Raw genomic sequence first — 21,640 nt, forward strand, 5'->3', positions numbered from 1 at the left:
GTTTGCAGACCAGAGAGTAGGATATTGCCGGTCCAACTGATGTTGCTTTAGAGCAACGTCAACAAATCACTATATGGGTGCTGCGCAGGCTTTAATTAGATATCGAATCATTGACTAGAAACAAGGCCTCCGCGTACATCTGAGGTCAGCATCCCCTACCCAGTGCGCCTGAGCTGGCTGCTTCAGTGAAGGCAGAAGGTCTGTACCTGCCCGTGACCTTCCTCTAATTATTTGGAATCCATATTATGGACCTTGCTGCACAGGACAGCCAATGCCAGGTGTTCAAATTAATAAGCTGAACCAGGTTTTCCGATCAGTGCTCTGGGCTGTTTTCCATTCCTCTTTCCCTTCTACATCTGATAAAATAACTCAGGGCTTTGGTCAAAAGTATTTTGCATGCATGCTATTGATAGCACTTCGGAAGCATTTTGTTGTGGGTTGTTTTTTTTTTTTTTTTCTACTGAGAAAGAAAAAAAAAAAGATGCAGAAAACCGATCGGGTCAGGGAAAAAAATAATCAGAAAGTTGGTGTTGGGGGAAGACACTTTCTACAGGGAATTGCAAGCATCCACTGGAGATCAAAGTCTAGTATATGGTAGCACTGGTAATTTATAGTTCTAGTGAACCCAAAATACAAGCAGGTATAGTTCTACCAAGATTTTTAACCCATACTGGAACCCATTCAGCCATGGGATGAGCAAAAACAACTCCACAGCTACTAGCCATTTGCCCATGAGTCTGAAAGAAGTCCTATTTAATAGCAGGCTGTGCATGCAGGAACTTGTCGTCATTATGGCCGAAGTAGCTAAATCCGCATATTGCAGGTAAAGCAATTAACAGGTCAGTGGAGGGAGGATCGGTGTGGAGCGGCGTTTCTTCGGTGTGGCTCATTGGAAGTGAACTGGCAACAACCTGTCACCTGAGACAGCCATCAGGGAAATCCCTGACGCGGAGATTCATTTCCTTGTGTGTACTCCTCCTAAAAGAAGAGGCAGAAACACATCAATAAGGCATGTAAGAGAGGGCTGGAAAACAGCCTGTAGAAGATGCTTGAAAAACATACGCAGAGTGGAGGGAGTGACTTGGGACATATGTCCCAATTCTAGATTTTCTGGTTGAATAGGTAAGAGGTGCCTACGGTGGTGGAACTGGCACTTACAGCCAAAACTTTTGGACTGGGCCTATTGTGTCACTAATTCACTGGTTTCATGAGGAGAGATAGCGTCTGTGTTTGCTGGTGGGCTCTAGTGTCTTCAGCAGTGGTTGTCGGAACAGCTCGGCCATCTCTTCCCTCTGGAGGAAGGTCCCAGTTGCCTCCACGGACCAGAGTCCCCCATGGGGACTTTCCATTATCACCCTTCTCAGGGAGAGCTTGTTTCAGTGCTGCGCGTTGGGGGTTTATTCTCTTCACTCTACGTAGCCTGATAGATAGCCGTCTATACATTTTGTGTGTATATACACACACCTCAGGCACTAACTGTATTCAAATGCAATGCACGCTCATATCCGCATGCTTTGATGCAAACAGGAGCTCTGTGGGTGATTTCTTCTCCACGCTGATCTCTCTTTCCTTCATGCATCCATGGTGTATCTGGGGTCGCAGCTTCTTTAGGGCTGTTCCTAGTTCAGCTGTTCTCGCTGCTTCTGGCTCACAGCATCCTCCTCAGGCATCCTTATTCTGTGTTGCACAGTGATTTTTTGCATCAGGGAAGGGAAGAGGGGCAAAAATAATTTTCCTCCCCTTCTGGAGAAGGTAATGCTTGGTTAATGTCTCTAAATTTCACAGATGCCTCTGTGTTTCTTACATTCATACAGTCCTATAATCATAGATTCATTTAGGTTGGAAAAGACCTTTAAGATCATCAAGTCCAACAATTAACCTAACAGTGCCAAGCCCACCACTAAACCATGGCCCTCAGCACCGCATCTACACGTCTTTTAAATCCCTCCAGGGATGATGACTCCACCACTGCCCCGGGCAGCCTGTTCCAATGTTTGATAACCTTTTCTGTGAAGACAATGTTTCTAACATCCAATCTAAACCTCCCCTGGTGCAACTTAAGGCCGTTTTCTCTTGTCCTATCACTTGTTACTAGTGAGAAGAGACCGACCCCCCCCCCCCACTCGCTACCCCCTCCTTTCAGGGAGCTGTCGAGAGCGAGAAGGACTCCCCTCAGCCTCCTTTTCTCCAGGCTGAACACCCCCAGGTCCCTCAGCCGCTCCTCATCAGACGTGTGCTCCAGACCCCTCACCAGCTCCGTCGCCCTTCTCTGGACACGCTCCAGCGCCTCAATGCCCTTCCTGTAGTGCGGAGCCCAAAACTGAACCCAGTACTCAAGATTCAGCTTCAGCAGTGCTGAGTACAGGGGGATGATCGCTTCCCCAAAGTGCTCAAACAGCATCTTTTTTTTGATCACTGTCCCTACTGCAAACGCGTTAAAAAGAACAACCACAAAGGTGAGAACCTTTCCACTCGATTTGGGGGGGTGGGGGGTGGGGGGAAAGTTCCCAGTGCCAGATAAAAAGCAGGCAGAGAATGAACCAAATCATCTGTCCATCCATCTGTCTGTCTATCTACCTGTCCATCCGTCCACCACATTAGTATCGTGCAAGCGTAATAAGCCTGGCTGTAGAAGACATATATCTCAAGGTATCTCTTCAGTCCTTCCCATCAGATTAGAAATGTATTCAGAACACAGGGAGGGTTATGGGTGAGCTTGCTGTTGTGTGGATGCTCTAACAGATTTTTTTATTGCGCCTTCCATCCAGAGATTGCAATGCCCCAGCCATCCTAACGCTGCGTTTACTTCATCAATTCTTGTGACTGCTAATGCCGACGCTATTCTGTTTGGCAGCCTCCATTAAGAATGGTTTGCCCCATGATATTAACAGGCAGTGAAGCTTTGTGCTGATGGATAAAGCGCGGTGTAAAACCTGATTGGAATCAATCAGAGTAATTGTCTGGATGTGTGGTGGTTAATAGGAAATGTCCTGCATATTATTGGCTGTTTTATATAGCAAACGGATTAGCTTTCTGCTGCCTTTTGTGGCTCACATCCTCTCCTGAGCCGCTGGGGGAGGTGATGGATCTGCTGGGAGGCTCAGGAGACACCGCGCTGGCGTTGCATCCTGTGTCAGTCTGGGAGACACGGAGCTTGGAGGAGCGCTGTGTATTTTATATTTGTCACAATGACTGTTCTGCTTTTTTGTCCGTTGCTAACAACTGGGCAAAGGGCAACTGCCAGCCCGTTTCACGACCGATGCTAAGCCCAGGCCAGGGCTTTGGGAGGCAATGTGCAGCAGAGACCAGGAGCGAGGCTGACGCAGAAGGTCTCTGAGTCTTGTGTGTGTTGCAGACTGGCAATTAAATTGGCAACTAAACATCGAATCCACTCAGGTCAGCCTGATGTCCCCCCAGCTGACCTGCTGCTCTGTGCTTGGAAGAAAGTCTGAGGAGAGACCCACCAAAAAAGCCTCTCATCCCTCAGCATCTGAGCGTCAGTCCCACTTCACACACAGGAGCAACCTGGGAGGACTGAACGCATGAACGCACAGCACGGTCTGATCCAGCCAGGGACCAGAACAACCCATGCTGAAACAACCTTCACGGGCAATAGCGAGGCACCGTTGAGATGCCACTCACACCCCAGGAGGACCTAGACAGCGTCTGTCTGATCAGACACTCTGTGATCAGACAGTCTAGAGCCGAGCTAAAGCCACTGTGGCTGCAGAAAGCAAGTGGACCACAGCACCTGGGGTGGTTACACATAAACTAGGAGCAGCCTTGTTTTCCAGCATCCCCTTCTTCTGGGAGAGGCTTAAGGCGCATAAAGGTCACAGCTGCCTCATTGAAGTATCTTCCCAGTCACCAACCGCCTGGCGGCTGTGGGCGCATCCTCTGCTCTGCGGTGGGAGGGCTCACTACCCAAAAACGCTACCGAGGGTGTTCTTGGTCAGCGACTCAGTGAGGAGTGGGTTTGCTCAGGGAGCTTCTTCCAGGGCAGCCTCTGGTGGCTGAGGACTCTCACCTTTCTCCCTACCTCAAGGATTGGGCATTTTTTTTTTTTATTTTTTTTTTTGTTCTCTGGCTTTGGTGCCTTTAATGTTAGTAAGGAGAATAAATCCCCACAACGCACAAGGAAATATCACTTGCATTTCATGAGTAAGGGACTCGGTCTTGCCCAAGGTCTTGAGCCGTGCCTTTAATTGAAATTCAGCGCTAGAAACTTCTGAGTCCCTGGGAAGAGATCTCTCTGGCAAACAGGGCTGCTGATGGTGGCTACGCGGGCGGGAGGAGAGGGAGAGCGGCTTTGGCTGGGAGAGGCCGGCTCCCCTCGGTGGCCAGAGCCCTGGGTACCACCTGAAGTGCAGCGGGCTGGGATCCTAATGAAAGAGTTTTTCAAGCTCTCGTTTCTTCCCTCGGTGAGCAGAATACTATTAACCTTTAAGGCAAAATTATATTTCGTGCCTCTGGGAAGCAGTAACATTTTACCGAGCTGCGCTGGGGAATCAGGTAAACAATTGTTAACTCTCTCCAGCCCCGTTTCAAGGCCATTTCGGGGCGGCTGTGTGTGCACGTGTGTGCAAAGCCTGCCAAGCAGCTGAGCAGAGCTCTATGCTGAGGAAACCCTCGCTGCTGGATATCTGCCGTCCCCTGCTCCAATCCAGCCTGCGACTCCCAACCTCTTTGTTCATTGACCGGCATTCAGTTGAACCTCCCCATGGTCCCAGCATCTCGGGGCCAAAAGCTCTGCATTACTATTTTGCCGTTTCCCGGGTCCATGCAGTGATTGGGCAACAGGTCCGAGAGCTGAGGACGTGGTTTGTCGAGAGTCAGGCCAGAGGACACCATTTACGAGCCTATAGTGTGATATCTCACACAATTGTAGACAAAGTCGCTGTATGTAGCACCGCTATTAGATGATGCCCTGGAGGTGAGCCCTGCTGGCTCCAAATTGAATATCCAACTGTGTTTAGAGGCTCTTTCACCCCAGAAACTGCTTCTTGCAGATTTCACAATCTAGAGGCTTTGAGCAAGTCCTGTCCTGCCCTTGGACAGCGTGTGGGATCACAATATACTGAAGATAGACTTAGAGACATGTACGTTTTAGTGTGTAACAGGCTGGTGCTGGCTGTGAGGTCCATCAAGCATGTGTGTGTGCTTTGCACAAGCACTTCTAAACCTCTTGAGTGCTGAGATCTCTTCCTGGGGAAAAAAAAAAAAACAAACAAAAACCCAAAAAACTAAAGAGGACTAAAAAGTGAGATCCTTCCTTCTTTTCCTTCCTTTTTTTCCCCCTTCCTTTCCTTCCTTTTTTTCCCCCTTCCTTTCCTCTTGTCTATTCCTCTTTACTCCAATACTCCAGCTCTACCCTCACCTCCAGCCAGTGCTCTCCACTGGACCTGCCCAGTGCTGGGCACCATGGGTTGGGTGGCCAGGGGTGTCGAGGGGGCTCTGAACTGCTCAAGCCTTGGCAGGGAGAAAGCAGGAGCCACAATCCGAGGACAAAGTCAACACCTTGGGTGGAAAATTAAATCAATGAAGCAGCGTGAGCCAGAAAGCAAACGATGCAACGGCAGCAAAGCTGGCTTCCAAATTGAAATGTGTTTGCTGGGGATTGTCCATCGGCTTGGGGAGTTATTATTTCCATTTCTCTAGTTATGAATTAATTTCTAGAGAACTTAATCATCCCCTCCCTTCTCCCTTCCACAACCCCCTCTTCCCTTCTCCTTCTAATTTTCCACTTGACTGGGGATTCTCTGACAGTGAAAATTCAGGCTTAGAGGAGGTCCATGCAAGCTGCTCCATTAGACTGGATAATCTCATTGGAACCAGTGGCTTGAATAATAACACCTTCACCTCATGCGCTGCACCAGATTCAAATGACGCTCAGCACCCCGGGCTGCGGGGACGACTACGGCAGGGGAAGGGGTGGGTCGGAGCCTGCACCAAGCACCTTTGTCTCCTGGCTCTGCCAACCTACCCACGCTCCTGAGGACACATCTGCAGTCTGAGATAAACGCTGGTCCAAGCCTCCTCTGACACCGAGACGGCCGCACTGTCAGGAGCAGAGGCATTGTGAGCTCGGCAGCTCTCTGCACAACTGGAGCCCAGACCCACAGCGTAACCGAGTGATGAAGGTTTTTGCTGTCTCAGGTGAGGGATGAGCGAGGATGAGCACGCTACAGCCCGTCCACCAGCTGGTGTCCTGACTTCTGCTTTCCCTCTGCAACTTGTGCAGGTTGGAGCAGGATGATTCAAGTGGATGATTTAAGACTTCAGCCTATTGCCAAGGCTGCCCTTTACCTTCACAACATAAGCACATAACCTAGGCCTTTTGATGTCCCCATCTTGCTAGATGCAGAGCAGTGGCCCGACTCCACATCCAACCAGGCTTTCTCAAAGAGTCCTCACCCTGTTTTGTAACCCACCTGAGAACAAAAATACACCATGGGCTCCGTTTCTGCTGCCTGGTCTTCCCCTCGGTGCTCAGTGCCAGTCTATAGTCTCCCCTCCAGATGCAACTAAAATCCTGAGTTCTGTCACCAACCCGTAAGACGGATGGTTTCAATCCAGGATGCTGGATTGGACGTTATGAGGTTCATCCTGAAGGACTCCAAATCTAGCAGGACTCTTTTGTTCTTTGCAGATATAATTGGGCTCTTGTCCATTGCATATTATCATGTTGGGAGAAGATGTGTCTCATATGGGTGGATCATGCATGAAAGCCAACACCATGAAACTGAACTTGAATTCCTACCTCTTTCAGCATCCCCAGCCCTTTCCCACCACCTATCCGCACTGAATCCACACTCTCACGACTTCACAGCCTGTGTCGGAGCATTGCTGTACACTGTCGCAACCAGAAGAAACCATACCTTCTCATGATGACCCCATCACAGCCACCAGCACAACCTGGCCATCTTGCACACCCAGTAGTCTCAGAATTACCCAGAGAGAAGCACCGTGCAAATTTTCTCCAGAAACTATGTTCTTTCAAAGGGAAAGAAACTAGGAAAAGGTGTGTGAGATGGACACCTGGAATGGATAATAAATGGCTCTATTGCCGTGCATCTGACAACCCAGCCTGCCGGAGGTCATTCATGGCACCGCAGCAATTTTTCAGTGTTTAACCCATCCCTTCCAGCCACGCATGGATGAGGGGAAATGCATACATCACGTGCTGACAGCCTTTCCCTTGCAGCCGGCGCGTTAGCTGAGATCCCCAGCAAAGCCGCAGGTCAAGGAGTGCTTCCCTGCGCCCGGCGGTGCGAGGGGCACCCTCAGTGGGGTGTGCCAGACCGGACCAGGAGCTCTTTGTGGGTTTTAGGGGAGTAATGCCTGAGGACCTCCTTCTGGCTGAATGGTTAAAGCAGCAGAGGGATGAGGTAGGGATCATTTCCAGGGTCATCTGAAGTCCTGGTCCTTTTGTTTCTATGGATTGGCTCTGGGTGGACACTTGCTCAACTCCAAACCTCTCTCCAGAGCCAGCTTGCTCTCCTTGCTGGGTAGGCAACCACTGTAGAGGGAGCTCAGGCTGCCTGATGTGGCCCTCAGCGTTCAGCAGGGAGAAGACGGTTCAGAGGAGAGGAACTGAGCTTGTTCTCTGGCTTTTTGGCTGGAGCAGACTTGGGCAGAGAAGAGCAACGAGACTAAGATTAAAATCCTTCCCGCTCTATTATTCCTCTTGTTCCTCTGCCAACGACATTCCCTTTCCTAGTGCACAGTGTGATGGAGCTGAGCCGTAAAAGTCAGGATGAGGCATACTTTGAGTAGGGTTTTTATTGTTATTTGTGTCGGAGTTGGGCTGAAATGCTGACTTAGGTAGTTGGGAAGCTCTAGCTCTGACCAAAAACCTGTGCGTCAGTGATGTGAGGGGCTGAAAACTACCACGTAAGCACATTTTATCCTTTACTAATGACCTATGAGACAGTTCACCTGTTGAAAGTTGTGCATCCAGCTCAGCCTGTGCTTTTCCCTTGCTCCAAAGAGACAAAGGTGCCCTAGAGACGGATCGGGAGCTTCAGACACGGTCTAGGTGGGGTCGGTGAGACTGCACGGGTGCCTGTCTTCTTCAGGCAGAAAATCCCATCACAGTGATTTCACATCACACTGAGAAAGCCAAGCCTGGGCTAAGAGCTTCCTCGGCTTATTTTTCCCCAGGGTCATCTGACTTAACTCTCTGTGTAAAGTGTCTCTTCTCTCCAACCAGAGCCATGCGGCAGCCGGAGACCTTCCTTTAGAGGTCTGCATGGTAACGGCGGTTCAATGTAATTCTCTCTGTGCCGTCCCGTGGTGGTTTTTTTTCAGGCTTCTAATTGTGCTGCTGCAAAGCATGGGGAAAGTTTGGGCCCGGGGGGAAGAACTGTCTCTGCCAGCAGCAAATACTGGAACTACAGCACACGTCATTGTCTGTTGGCTCTGCTGCCGGGGGACATGGGCAGATGGATGGATGCACATGGGCAGGAGGAGGAGGGAAGGGAAGGAGCTGAAGTGACGCGAAAAAGGAGATATTGATGAAGGTCGAAAGGAGCAGTGGGGAGGGAGAGCCTGGTTTGAAAAACTCTGTGGGATCCTCTATGCCCTGCAGCTTTCTGGGTAGAGCTGTTCGGGGCAAGGGGTTTCTAGAGGTGGGGGATTTCGATAAACGGTGTTCAAGCCCAAGCAGTCTATCCTGTGGAAATGTTTTCTCTCTTCTTGCTATGCTCCCCCAAGTCAGAACAGCAGATGCTAACAGCAAAAGAGCAATTAAATTACATGCTGGCTGAGTCTGGCAGTGATTCGGTATCTGTATAAGGGGGGACCCCTCACAGTGTGCTTCCCACGGCTCCCCAGCCCTCCCTGCAAACCGCCTTGAACACAAATGCTGTGCTCCTCGTTTGCAGTTTTCCTGCTCTCTCTGTCCTTTAGGAGGTGAGGCTGAAGTGGTACCAAAGCCTCCCGCCCATCTTTTAGGACTCCCGGGTCTCACTGCAGTCTTGGCAGTGATTCATGGGGAAACCACTGATTTGGATTAGCTCTGATCTCTGAACAACACACTCTAAATTTTGCCTCTCTGGAGGCGCGGACACCTTGCATCGTCTTCAACAGATACTTGGCATTTGGGCCACAGTGATAGGGAAAAGACCAAATACTTTTCTTTGGAGTTACTTGAGAAAAGATCCTACAAAGAATTCAGGGATGATGTTCCCAGGCATCTGAATCAGGCCATGAACAAAGGGCTTCATCCCCTTTGAACAAATTATTTGCATCAGCCCTTGCGGAGGAGAGTGTATAGTAGCGCAGGAGAGCGTAGGTGTTATCTACCCAGGTTTGGGGGAAGACACTCACAAATATTATTAGCATGAATAGGAAGCGCCATGATAGGATGCTCTCTGGGAAAAGTAATTTTGTTCATTAATTACTTGCCTTATCTAGCAACCTTGTTCCCTTTCTCTCGCTTTCTTCGGTTTTAATTTTCTTTAAAATGACTGTAAGTGAATTCAGTGCTGGGAAAGTTATTTTACTGCCTCCTCAGAGACAGCAGCTTGTATTACCCAGGTAGCCTTCAGCTGAGTCCTCAGGGGCTTTTCCATCTTCGTTTGCACCCCAGTCTTTTATGGGCAGATGGCAAATGATGGTTCCAGGCAGATTACTGCGATTTCTTTCTTGTGGACCACCTCAGCGCTCCGGACTGACTGCAGTTCACATGCGTGCCTTTGGCGTGAGTTCTGCCTGCTGCCTGTGATTTTGTGCTCTGAGATTCTCCTCCTGCCTTTAGCTTCCAGGCTTGTGTTGTGCCTGGTTAGTTCAGGCACAAAAGGAGTCAGAGGGCTGTGATTTAAGGGACGGCATAGCAAAGACCCTGCAGCTTCTGAGATGTCCTTTCCTTGTGTCTTTGACCCTTGCAGGGGGTTGGATGGGGTCAGTGGATGAAGGCAGGCGATACCCATCCTCCCAGATGTCAAACACACGTGTTGGCTTTTTTCAGACTGCTTCTACAGCGGTGAATAGGTTTCTTCCAGGGACCTGTGTGTTTCCAGCACAAGTGCTGCTGGTCACCGCTTCAGGTGAGTTTGCGGTGGCAGGTGGGAATCGACAAATGCCCCCATTTGTCAGGGCAGCCTTAGCTTTGTGCCGTGGTTCTCACTGGAATCTGAAGTCAGTGAAAGTAAAGTTGCCCAGGCTGAAACGCCACCGTCACCTGCAGCCCCTGAGGCTGGGACCCACCCGGAGCCAAGTCCTCACCCCAAAGTTGTTCAGTCCCGGAGGCTGAACTGGTGATACAGAGCTTGGGGGGTGCTTTTTGAGGTCTCTCTGAATGTGATGGCTGTCACTGGAGGAACAGAGCCTTTCTAACATGCTGAGCAGGACCAGCTGAGGGGTGTATTTCCACAACACCTTTCACAGACACCCCCCTCTCTCATTTCCACTCTCTCCTCCCCTTGTGCCAGCAAACAATTTCCAATTCTTCATTGGACAAAGGCTCCAGGTTTCCAGGGATTTGCATGTGAAATGTTCCTGTTCATGGCAGGCTTGAATGAGCCATCAAAATGCTCATCAGGGATCTGCTTACAGAGGCACACACATGTGTACGCACAAATCGCTTGTCCGCGGTTGCACCCCAGCAGTGCGTGAGCTTGTGCGGTCCTTGGGCCACCTCTGAACCTTTGTTCACAGGCAGGGGAGCGGGTTGCATTTGATGGACCAACCCAGATCTTCCCCCCACCCCCACCCCACCTCCACCTCCAGGCAAGATTAGCACAGACAAGACAATCTGCAGCTCTGGAAACTTGGGGAGAGGGGCGAGGGGATGGAGAAAGGGGTATGAAATCCCCCAAAGCAGGAGGGGTGGGGGGAGGGATGCTGTTTATGGAGTGCCTGGCTTTGTAGGGCGGGAGATGGAGGAGTAAATCCCTTGCACCCACGCCCCGCAGGGCTGCGGGGGTGGGCTTGTTCAATTGCTGCGATAGAGGGAGGAGCCCACCTGGGGACAGAGATAACGGGCGGGCGGTGGGATTGCCGTTCTGCAGCATAAGCCGGCAGAGTTATCAGGGCAGAAACTCGGCTTCTATTACCATGCATTAGAATAGATTAGCAGGCAGAGCAATTAGCATCCTCACTCAATTTGGCGAAGTGACAGGGTCGGTGGCGGCAGGCAGGAGGCACGCGGGGAAGAGGCAGCTTTGGCAGGGTCGCGTTTGCCTCCCCAAACTTCGGCCCAAGGATGGAGGGGACTTTTGGTCTTTCAGCCCAGGACTATCCCTGCTGGGACATTGTGAAAAGAGTAGGGGTGGGAGTCAGCTTTGGTTAGCGGTCTGAAACTTTTTGTGGCTGAAAAAATTGCCCTGGGGAGACGCAAAGCTCCAAAAAGTGAATTTCGGCTTTCTTGGGTTACCCTTTCCACCTGTCTTTGAGAAAATCCACATACCTCTGGGTTCCGAAATACCACCAGTAAAAAAAAATCCCACTGCTTTGGCTTTCCCAGGCCACCCCAGTGGCCTTTTTCCCATCTTTGCTCACGCTCATCTCTGATGCCCAAAGAGCTGCTTGTTTTGGGAGGTGAACTTGTTTGTGATTAGAGCCAAAGATGAAAACAAAGGTCTGACTCCTTCCACAGATGTGTATGAATATGCTGAGAAAGCTTCCCCTCGTCTCCCTTCCAGGACAGATTTCCCAGGAATGATCCTGTGGATGATCTCAGCTTGGATTTGCCCTTCTTTTCCTGCGGCATCTCCCGCCTTTCTGTCCCGAATGGAGTATTCCAGTGGAGAAATTTTAACTCCTTCTTGCCAGGGAGAGCTAAATTTCAGCTATCCTCTGACGGGGTTGGAGGGCAACCTGGAGGCCAGAAAGAGTAGACAGGGAGGGATGGCTATTTGCCACATCACCACATAAAGTTTAAGGTCAATTATGTCTACGTCTCGACATTTATGGCATTCCTATTCTTAGGGCCCCGAGGGAACCTGGAAATGTCAAAACATTGCTAAAACTGACCTTAAACTTTACATGCAAGTGGGACTGAATCTCCTTCCTTTTCCTGACTCCAGCCAGAAAATTGCTTTGGCTCCAGCAGAGGGAAAGGCAAATTTCAGCTGCTCCCTCCTTGCCCAGCCTTGCTCCCCCCTTGTGATAAAGCCCTCTCCGGAGACACAAAGCCAGCTCTACACGTTGGTCAGCCTTTGGCTAAAACAAACCTCTCATTACATCCCCAGATCGCTTTAATTGCTCTGTTCTTGTCTCATCCTTCTTTCCAACTGGGAAACCAAAAACTTTTCCCCAATAAAAAATGAAGCTGTCATATCGCATCTCATCCTGAAAGAGGGATCAGACTAATGAGACTGATTCAGACCATCACAGTCAGATAGTTTGAATCTCCCAAGCCTCCTGGAAATGAATGCCTCTTATGTCCCGCAGTCCCTTTCCCGGACTCCTGTCCCCAGGCCTCCTTGACAATGCCGTGAGGAGGGTTTGCACTTGGCTTCCACTGAGCTCCCTCTGCTGACCACCTTGCAAAAGACATCACCGATCTACCTGGCTGGTCTTGGTGTAGACATCCCCTCCGACCTCTGAGCAAGGACTTCGGGCAGAGCAGGGGCAGGGTGTCTTGGGCGATCCTCTGTGCAGTGTTGAAGCTGGGAAGGCGGGCTGGGGAGACAGGTAGGACATCAAGTGAGCCTTTGCCAGAAGCTGCCTGGTTTTGTGTAGAGAGAGGAAAACTCAAGTGATGCAGCGATGCCAGAAGTCTCCCAGTCACCTCTGTATCCTGCCCTGGCTTTGCCCAGGACACAAATGCCAGTGTGGTACAAGACAGAAGACTTTGAGGAACAGCCATCCTTTCTGTTATTTCATTTTGGAGGAAGTGCCTCTTCCTCTTGGGGGCAAGGAGAGCTGTGTCTGGCCCATGCTTTCACCCACCTGCTAGATTTCAGTTTCCCAGTTTGTCGGTCTGCGCTGAGCTGAGGGATCCTCTTCAGCTTGACCCTTGCCAGCCACCTGTAAGTGCAGCGTGCCTCCCCGTGGGCTGTTGCTGGGGTGGGAAATCTCAGATTTCCCCTTGGAGCTGAAGAGATCAAAGAAATGGAAAATCATCGTCACTTGCCCTGTCTTGCTGCAGGACAGCTGGGATCACCTGGGCCTCTCAGGGTCTTCAAATTGAGACCTAACTAAGATTTTCCTGAAAGTTGCCTTTCATCCCCTCAACCCTCCTCCTCCATGGAAATTTTCCTGAACTTTCTCCTTGGATGTGTCTGTCGAACACACTTGCAAAGAGACCACTGGAGGTGGCAGGAAGGTCAGACCTTAGGGTGTGGGAAAGGATGAGAGCGCTTGTGGCTCGGACCATGGGGGTGTTCACACCAGCCCCGCACAGTGCTGTCCTCACAGAGAGTCTGGGACATGCAAGCTGGCTGCTGTACCCTTCATCCCCACCTTCCTCCCCTCTCACCACATCCCCATCCCTGTTGCACCCAGGCCCATATTCTTTTTCCCCATAACCTATTTTCTCTTGGTTGGGCATGAGGAGCTTAGGAGACACATGAAAACCCTTGTGATAAGAGTCAAGGAGACAGACAGACAACCTGAGAAGAAGAGGAGAAGGCAGGACCAAAAGACTTTAAGAATTAATAAGAATTTAAGGGGAAGAGCTGCAGAGACATGAGAAAATCATGGGCAACTGTGTCCAAGGACAAAACCGCAGAACTGGGAAGGGGTGAGGAATGGAATCATGGAATTATTTTTTTTTCAGAGTTGGAAGGGACCTCTAGAGATCATCCAGCCCAACTCCCCTGCCAAAGCAGGATTGCCCAGAGCACATCGCTCAGGACTGCATCCAGGCGGGTCTTGAAAATCTCCAGAGAAGGGGACTCCACCACCTCCCATGGCAGCCTGTGCCACTGCTCTGGCACCCAGATGGGATGGGGCAGCATCTCCAGCTTGCACAAGCTGAGGACCTCGGTGTGAGTGACCCCACACCACAACAAAATATCTAGCAGGGAACAGCTTGGGGAACCCACCACTGAGCCTGTGCCCCATCAAAATGTCCCATCCTGCCCTGGTTGCTGGTCCTTGCTGGTGTGAATGAAGCGTGCACTGGTTCCCACCTCCAGTTTACCAGCACTGGTGGGAAGGTGTAAGGAAAGGGTGGCTGTGATTATTCTGTCAAAGGGTGAGTGAATTTGTCCCCTGTAGGAAATGTCACCGTTTGGAATCAGAAAGGAAAGCTGAAATGTCAAAACCTTTCGCAAAACAGCGATGCCCGCAAATTACCTGTTTGGAGGTGGCGGAAGGGTGTCATTTCAGTTTCCTGAGCTGACCCAAACCATTAAGCTGTCTCTCACGCTGCTCCCCCCACCTTTGGGCATCAAATACAGACGCTTCACGTCCCTCTCCTTCCCCGCGAGCCCACCTCACTGGCCAGATCATGAGTCTTGCAATGCAAAAGCAGTCAAAAGAAAGCTGCTGCGCTTTGTGGTGAGGCTTCTCCAAAAAGGATTAATTTGTTTGGATTTTATTTCTTGTAATTCATTTTTTTTAATGGTAAGATTATTTTTTTTTCTGAATAAAAAAAAAAAAAGTATAATGTGCTAATTGCCATTTGTGAAAAAAAGCCCCTCTGTTCTGAGTAGAAATGTCTGATCAGATCCAATCACCACTCTTTTGTCTTGAAAATTGTTTTTAATTGACAAAATTGCAGATAAGACCTTTTCCATTGCCAGAAAACTGACAAGTTTTTTTTTTTTGTCTCGTATTAGAAAAGTTGGATATTTTAGTCTGCTTCTGGGAAAATGAAGGGGAAAAAAAAAACAAACCAACAAACAACCAAACCAGAGACTCAAAATCATCTCCTTTTTCAACAGCTATACATATAAACAAGAAAGACTCAGTCAGGACTATGTGCTGTTTTTCTGACTGCACTATTTGTACCTCCCCACCCCAAAAAAAAAAAATATATATATATATTTACAGAAATTTCCTCTTTGTCTTTCTCCTCCCAGGACTATTTGTCTCTGTCTATTTTGTCCGCTCGGGGTGTCAGTTAGTTTGGCCTCCAGCAGGGACCACCAGATTTGGCTGATGGTGTGAATTATCAGAACAACTTTCCACCTCTCCCCGAAACCTTGTAGCCCCAGGCCACCGCCTGGGTCTGTGGAGCAACCGATCCCCTCTGACCCTGCGAGTCCGAAGTATAAGAGAAACTCATTGCATGATCTTATCAGGGTTTTGCATGTCTCAGAAAATAATTACCACTAAAAAGGGCAGGTGCAAGGGCCATCCTGCCTTTTCAATGCATTTAATTTGCCGTCACAAGTGATACTGTGGGCTGCCTTGCCGGCAGGTATGACTAAGGAAAAAGCCCCATAGCTTATGGGACTGTGATGTAGTTTGACCCTAATGCACGGTCAGGGACGGTGTCAGACGTCTTGGTCTGTAGAGCTGTCGGTGCAGCATGTGTCTCCATCCTGGTGGAAGAAATGGGAGCTGCAGGGGTGCTCTGGCTCAAGTCCTAAGAGCATCTGCAGTTCTGCCAACCTCTGGGCACCCTGCTTGGGTGCTTGCACGTTCTTATTGCCCTCTGCTAAGAAATCAGGAGTCATCCAAAGAAAACTCAGGCATTTCAGGCAGTGGTGGGATGGAGAGAGGGACAAGAAGTGGGAGGGGCAGAGAAACATTCCCCTTGGAGGCACTTGTCCTACCTTGCTGCTCTGCTGAGATGGCCTCAGTTAGCACTTCTTGGCATCACATCTCCCCTGCTCCCTTCCCTCTGCAAACAGCATCTATGCCTCAGTTTCCTCCCCATCCCTAGCCCCTGCGTGGTCAGAACAGATCTTCCTATTTCTGTTGTCTTCAGCCTCCTGCACCAAGCCCCCTCCCCTGCAGATGTCACGATCACAATGACTTTATCACCATTAGCCCATAGGGAAAACAAAGAGTTTGCAGGTGGAGGAGAATCCCACTTCACCCTTCTTGTTCCTGGTCTACCCACGTGCATGGAGCTCTCGGGTCTGTGCTCAGCCTCTCCACAGATTTCCGGGCTTCAGATTAACCCTCCTAACCTTGGACATTTAGGGACAAGGTGGAGGTGACAGAGTGAGTCTGGTCTTGGTTTGACCAAGCCTGAGCAAGGCAAAAAAGCCCTTAGCATCTCATTGCAGAAGTGGAATAGCACCTTACCTCTGCAGCTGCTGTTTGCAGAATGTGGCCCCAGCAGGTTGCTTTAGGTCCCAGACGGCAGATCTCGAAACCTTGGGAGATACTGGGTCCCAAAGGAGGACCTTCATCTCATCCTCGGGAGACCTGAGCTTTGCTCTGCTCTCTGACACGCAGACGTCGATGCCTCACTTTCCTGTCTCTGTGCAGTAATGTTTCAACCTCACGGAGGTGTCGTGAAGTTTAATTAGCTCCAGGCAAAGCCCTTTGAGATCCTCAGATGAGAGATGCTATAGAAGCGCAAAGCATTAATTTAACATTATTAAAATAATTGGTTAGTGGATGGTGAACAGAGGGTTAGTGTTAGCGGTATTTATTCTTAATGGGAGATGAGGAAATAACATTCCTCATGGTTCAGCGGTAGGACCAGTTTCTTAGTGTTTGTATTAATGGTTTAGACAGAAGCAGGACACTTGCAATTGTTAAAGATGCAGCTGATAACAAAATAGCAGGTGTTATTAAGACGTACAGAGAAGTGCCGTGTCTACGCCATAATCTTATGCAAATAGGTTCGGGAGTGGAATAGGCTCTTTTAGGTGTCTTAAGTGTAATGTGATGCCACTGGGCGGGAGTTACGCATCAGCTAATTATAGCGTGAATAGCACTGAATTAGGTTATATGGCAGCGGAAAGTGATCTCGGCATATTGACAGACCCAGCATGTTAGAGTCACCGGTATTTTATTAAAGCGAAACAGTGATTGGCAGTACAAGGTATTTTTTTTTTTTCCGCATAAGCCGTAATAGACGCAACCGGATGAGAGCGCAGCAGAGTCACAGCAATCTCCCAGGGCCCAAAGTACGCGCTGCCTCTCAACGGAGACAACAGAAATGATTAGTTGGGGTTGGGATATTTCATTATCCCTTTCACAGTCCAGCTGCCGTGCGCAGGCAGCTGCCTTCCAGGTGACCACTTTTCTAAGGCAGGCACTCGTGTCTGGAAGCACTTATTTATTAAAAGTCCCATTTGTCTCTATTTAGAATTTGCTGAAGGTACTTTTTGGGCTGCAAAGTCCCCTCCGGGCAGCTGCCGTTAGCGGCCGGGTGTTTTGCCGTGTTTGTTTCTGTGTTTCGGCCAACACCATTCGGGGATTCGAGAGGCTCATGCTGGAAGGTAATACTTTGCCCTGCACATGCCGAAACAATTTTCTCTGCTCTTTTCCCCCACTCTTGGGGGAAGGGCAGAAAATTTTTGGTAGTGCGGAGGAGGACTGGAGGGAGAAGGTTACTTTATGACAGGCCTGCACCTTTTTCTGCTCCCTTGAAAATTCGGCACGTTTTGCCTCTGAAGAGCCTCAGTTGTGGGTGCTGGGCGGACCCCTGGGAGCACGTGGTGTGTAAACCCACAGGATGCTCCACGTGCTCCAGCTCAGGATAGATAAGGTGGTCAAGGAAGAGGAGATGGAGGAAACCAAAAGGTTCTGGAGAAGAGCCCCCATCGCTCCTTTCTGCATGGACAAACCTACGAAACCCGCTGGCAGGTGGCTCCATCCTTTTAGTCTTGATTTATGCAGCAGCTGGGACCAGTTACCTGGGATGAATTAAGCTGCTAGATCAAGGAACAGGGATGTGATGTTGACTCCAAATCCTGAACCCTGCCGGTGACCCAGACCCCAACTCAGTTTGTCTCAGGCTGGCGGAGCTCCCCCAGCATCAGACTCAAGCACCAGGCACAACTGGGTGTCTTGGGGCTTTTTCCCCCCGCTTTGTTTTAAATTCAGAAATCGCGTTGAGAAAGTCAGACGGTCAAAGTCAAAAGTTAGGAAGCAGCAGAATTGAGGTCACCCATGGAAAAAAAGGAATAATAACATGTGATCCTGTAATTAAAGTCTGGCTTGCAGCGTGTCAGCGCAGGGAGTGCAGATTTAGGAGTGCAGAAGCTACTTTCACTCTAATTCCTGGGAGCCTGACACTGCAACCTTAACATTATATTAAACCCAGGCTTAGTTTGGTTCGGGTTTTTCATCATTTGATTATTTGGTTGGCAGCACACCTTACGACAGATATCAAGGCTGCAAGATGCATCGGTCTCCTACAGAGTGAGTTTTTGGTCTGAAGAGTTACATGTCTTAAATGTGCGTGACCAGTAAAAACCAGCAAGATGAGAGGCTGATTATTTCTGCTCAGTGGTGGGGCTGGGAATATAAACCACAGTCCTAGATGCTTCACCTATGCCCATGTGTTGTCCTCCTGTGCAATTGTGCTGGGTGGGTTTGCAAACTACTGCGCTATTACACTTGAACCGAACCCGGGCATCTGCCCGTTTGATTTTAGAATATCCAAACGTTTCTGTTGTGCTGCAGCCGGAGGAAATAAATGGGAGGTAGCAGGACATCTTAAAGAATTTGGGCACTTGTGTTTTGACACCGAGCCCAAAAGGGGTTTCCTTCCAAGCTATTCTCAGGAGAGGCGTTCCCACGCCCTGCAGAGCTTTGATGGGATTGCTGGGTCTGTTTTATAGAAGTGCTTACAAAAATCTCCGGTCTGCATTTTGCCGTGTTTTTCGTTCCGCGATAGGGGACTTACAGTTTGGGGAGTAGTTAATGGTCTATCCATCCAACCCTCTGGAGAACGCACATTTAAAATTCCTGATCCAGCATGCGGCAGCGCTAGAGGAGACTTAATGGGATGAAGGCTCCTGGGGAACGGAGAGCGGGAGCTGCAATGCTGCTCTTGCTCCCTCGAATCTGCAAAGCAAACTGAGAGCACGCTGAGAACGGCAGAGATCTCCCTTTATGATTACTGCCACTGGAAATACAAACCTTTCCTTCACCAGAAAGAGGGAGCACTTTGAGTTTCAAATGGGGGTGTTGGTTTGGTCTAGCAGCAGCCGCTAGAGAGAAGCCAAACCCTAAAGTTTTAGGCCAGTCCCCAAGCTTCTTAATATTCAGGCTCAGCCATACATGGGGTTCCTTTTCCATGTGTTGCCTTAAAATCCCTGTCTGCAAACCCCCATGAGCGTAGGCGCAATCTCTGCTCCGGGGAGCAAGGACATCGAGGGGTGATCTTGGAGCTAACCCTCCAGCAGCCCCTGCGTGCTCTCACGAGTAAGACTCCGAAGTCTGGGAGCGGGTGAATAATTTAACATCCGCACTTAGTCTTTATAGCTGATTTTAATGGGGGGTAATAGCACCGCTAATAACGAAATCCATTGAAGACACCCTGTGCAAGTCCATAACATTAGCTTAATGGCAAAAGGTAATTGGCATGCAGTTGGAGCCGTCCTTTTGTATTAACCCTGTGGATTTCTAGGCAGACATCTTCCTTGAAGCGATGGCCTTGGCAGCGCATGTGGAGTAAAATACAGATGCGTTTTACGCTAAGCAAATGCAAATCTGGATTGAAACAGGGCGCACTGCTACCAATTCACGTTGCTGGCTCGTGTTTACACTGGACAGACGAGACAAGAGACAGTGACAGCGCTGGAAGCATTGACAGCAATTAGTGCGTGGTGTAAGCTTTGTAGGCTTGTGTAGCCCAGGTGCTGTGCGCCCACCGATTTCACTGAAGTCTCACTAATTGGGAGCACCAGAATTTTTTAAGGTTCAACTCGGGGTGCCTCCGGTCAGGCGCTTTCAAACCAGATGCCAAAAACCCCTCAACCTGCCTGGGATGACTTAGTGGCCGCTGGGCAATGGATTGGAGGGCTGTTCCTTCCCAGCAGAGAGGTACCAGTAGCCCAAAAGTACCGCAGATTTGCAGTCTCCTCAGCCGGGCCAGAGTATGGACTATGCACAGGTACTCTAAAAGGACATCCCTGTGTAAGACATCCCACTGCCCTCGGACAAGGACAGTTTTCATGGCTGCCAGGGGAAGGTTACCCTGTACCGGCGACGTGGGTAGAGAGACAGAGCAGCTCTAGAGCTGTGCATCCTATCCAAGGGATGGGGATTTCACCCAACATGCTTCTTCCTTTCACAGTCTCCTCGTAACTCTCCAGCCTGCTGAGCAATCCCACGGCCACTGGCACTGGAGTCAGAGCACGAGTGTGGTTTTCCAGCTAGTGCATTCCCAAAGGGTACAGTGTTGACTTTCCATCCAAAACGATTGTTTCTTCCATGTCTCAGGGTTGTCCTCACCCTCCCAGCCTGGTTTTGTGTTAACTCTGTCCCTCTCTGTTCCATTTTGCTCAGGTGCACAAGGAAGGAGCGATGTGAACGCTCCAGCGAACCTCGGAGATTCGCCTCAGAGATGAAGCAGTGTGTCCGGCTTACCGTGCATCCCAACAACATCTCCGTCTCCCAGTACAACGTATTGGTGAGGAACATTAATCCTTGTCCCCCTCAGGTTTAATCTGCCCATGCAGTTTGACAGACCCAGGTATGTGCAACCTGGGTCCAGCACAAGTGGGGAGGACTGGCCGCTCCATGCATGAAGTTCTCCAGAGCCCATTGCCTTCCCCACCAACTTTCCTGGCACAGAGAAAGATTTGCCATGGGAGGACATTTTGATTATCCTCTGTCTAGAAGTGTGGAAGAGGTTTCCCTGATTGCTGTGAGGAGCTGAGGACAGGTCTGAAAGGACTCTGCGCCCTCCAAGTGCTGTGTGCATAGAGTGTAGTTGTTGACTTCCTTGGGAGAAGGCTTTTTGTATGGCTGGGCATGGACTTTAGGAAGAGACATTATCATGAAATAATGAAATTACCTTCTAGGATAAGGGCAAGTGAGGGATGCCGTATGTTATTTCAGTAAGCTCCAATTTTCTGTCATCTTGGGTGGAAATGTGTCTTTCTTAAGCCACCAAGAGCTCCACCCTGCTGCAGCTCCAGCACTGAGTATGCAGAGTAGAGAGGCAGGATGCTATGCAGAGGAACCTAAGGCTGCCAAGGTTCATGCTTGTGACCTTTCTCAGCACAAATTTTAGCCTTTATGGCCTTGAGATACTCAAGTCAGCAGCTGACAAAGCCACACAGTGAACGCTGGTGGAGCAGTAGATGACCCTGATCATTTTCTGGGCTTGAGACAAGAAATCCCTGTTGAAGATCTAACCAGTTTGGGGGTTATCTCCTAACTCATGACAGCAGTACCTTTTGTGGTGAGATCCCAACACCCTCTGAGAAGGAGACAGAGACCTATTTGGTTCAGGCTACTGGGGCTCTGTCCTTTTCGCCATACTAGTTCAGACTGGAATTGAGTTGATAACGCTGGCGGCAAAAGCTCCATCTCTGGATGAGTTGTTCAATAGCCCCATAGCCTGAAAGGTTTAAATGGTGTTGCTGAAGGTGCAACTGCCAGACATCTTCCAGGCGACAGGTTTTGGAGTGCTAGGGTTTCTTCAGTGATAACGAAATCAGCCTTTCAAAGCCTGCATGTCCAATCATTGCTGCTTTGTTTCAGCCTCTTAACTTTGCTGTGACTTTACTTTCCTAGGCTTCAAACAAAACTGATCTGAGACATCTTGAGTCCTTTGTTCTTCTGGGAGTTCAAGGTTTCTTTTTCTTATTCTCTCAGTAGT

General features: G+C 49.6%; 1 protein-coding gene across 1 annotated transcript in view; it reads left to right on the forward strand.

Annotated features, from left to right (window-relative positions):
* The window catches only part of PLXNA4 (plexin A4), a gene marked incomplete at its 5' end in the record, with an annotated part of 458,703 nt that overhangs the window by 322,937 nt on the left and 114,126 nt on the right, over positions 1–21,640 (forward strand). Inside the window, one exon of the mRNA XM_082479239.1 lies at positions 20,320–20,443. Within this exon, the coding sequence (XP_082335365.1) occupies positions 20,320–20,443 (124 nt within the window). The remainder of the gene's footprint in view (positions 1–20,319; positions 20,444–21,640) is intronic.

The sequence above is a fragment of the Vanellus vanellus genome (assembly GCF_965231255.1).
Source record: "Vanellus vanellus genome assembly, chromosome: 1".
Taxonomy (NCBI): domain Eukaryota; kingdom Metazoa; phylum Chordata; class Aves; order Charadriiformes; family Charadriidae; genus Vanellus; species Vanellus vanellus.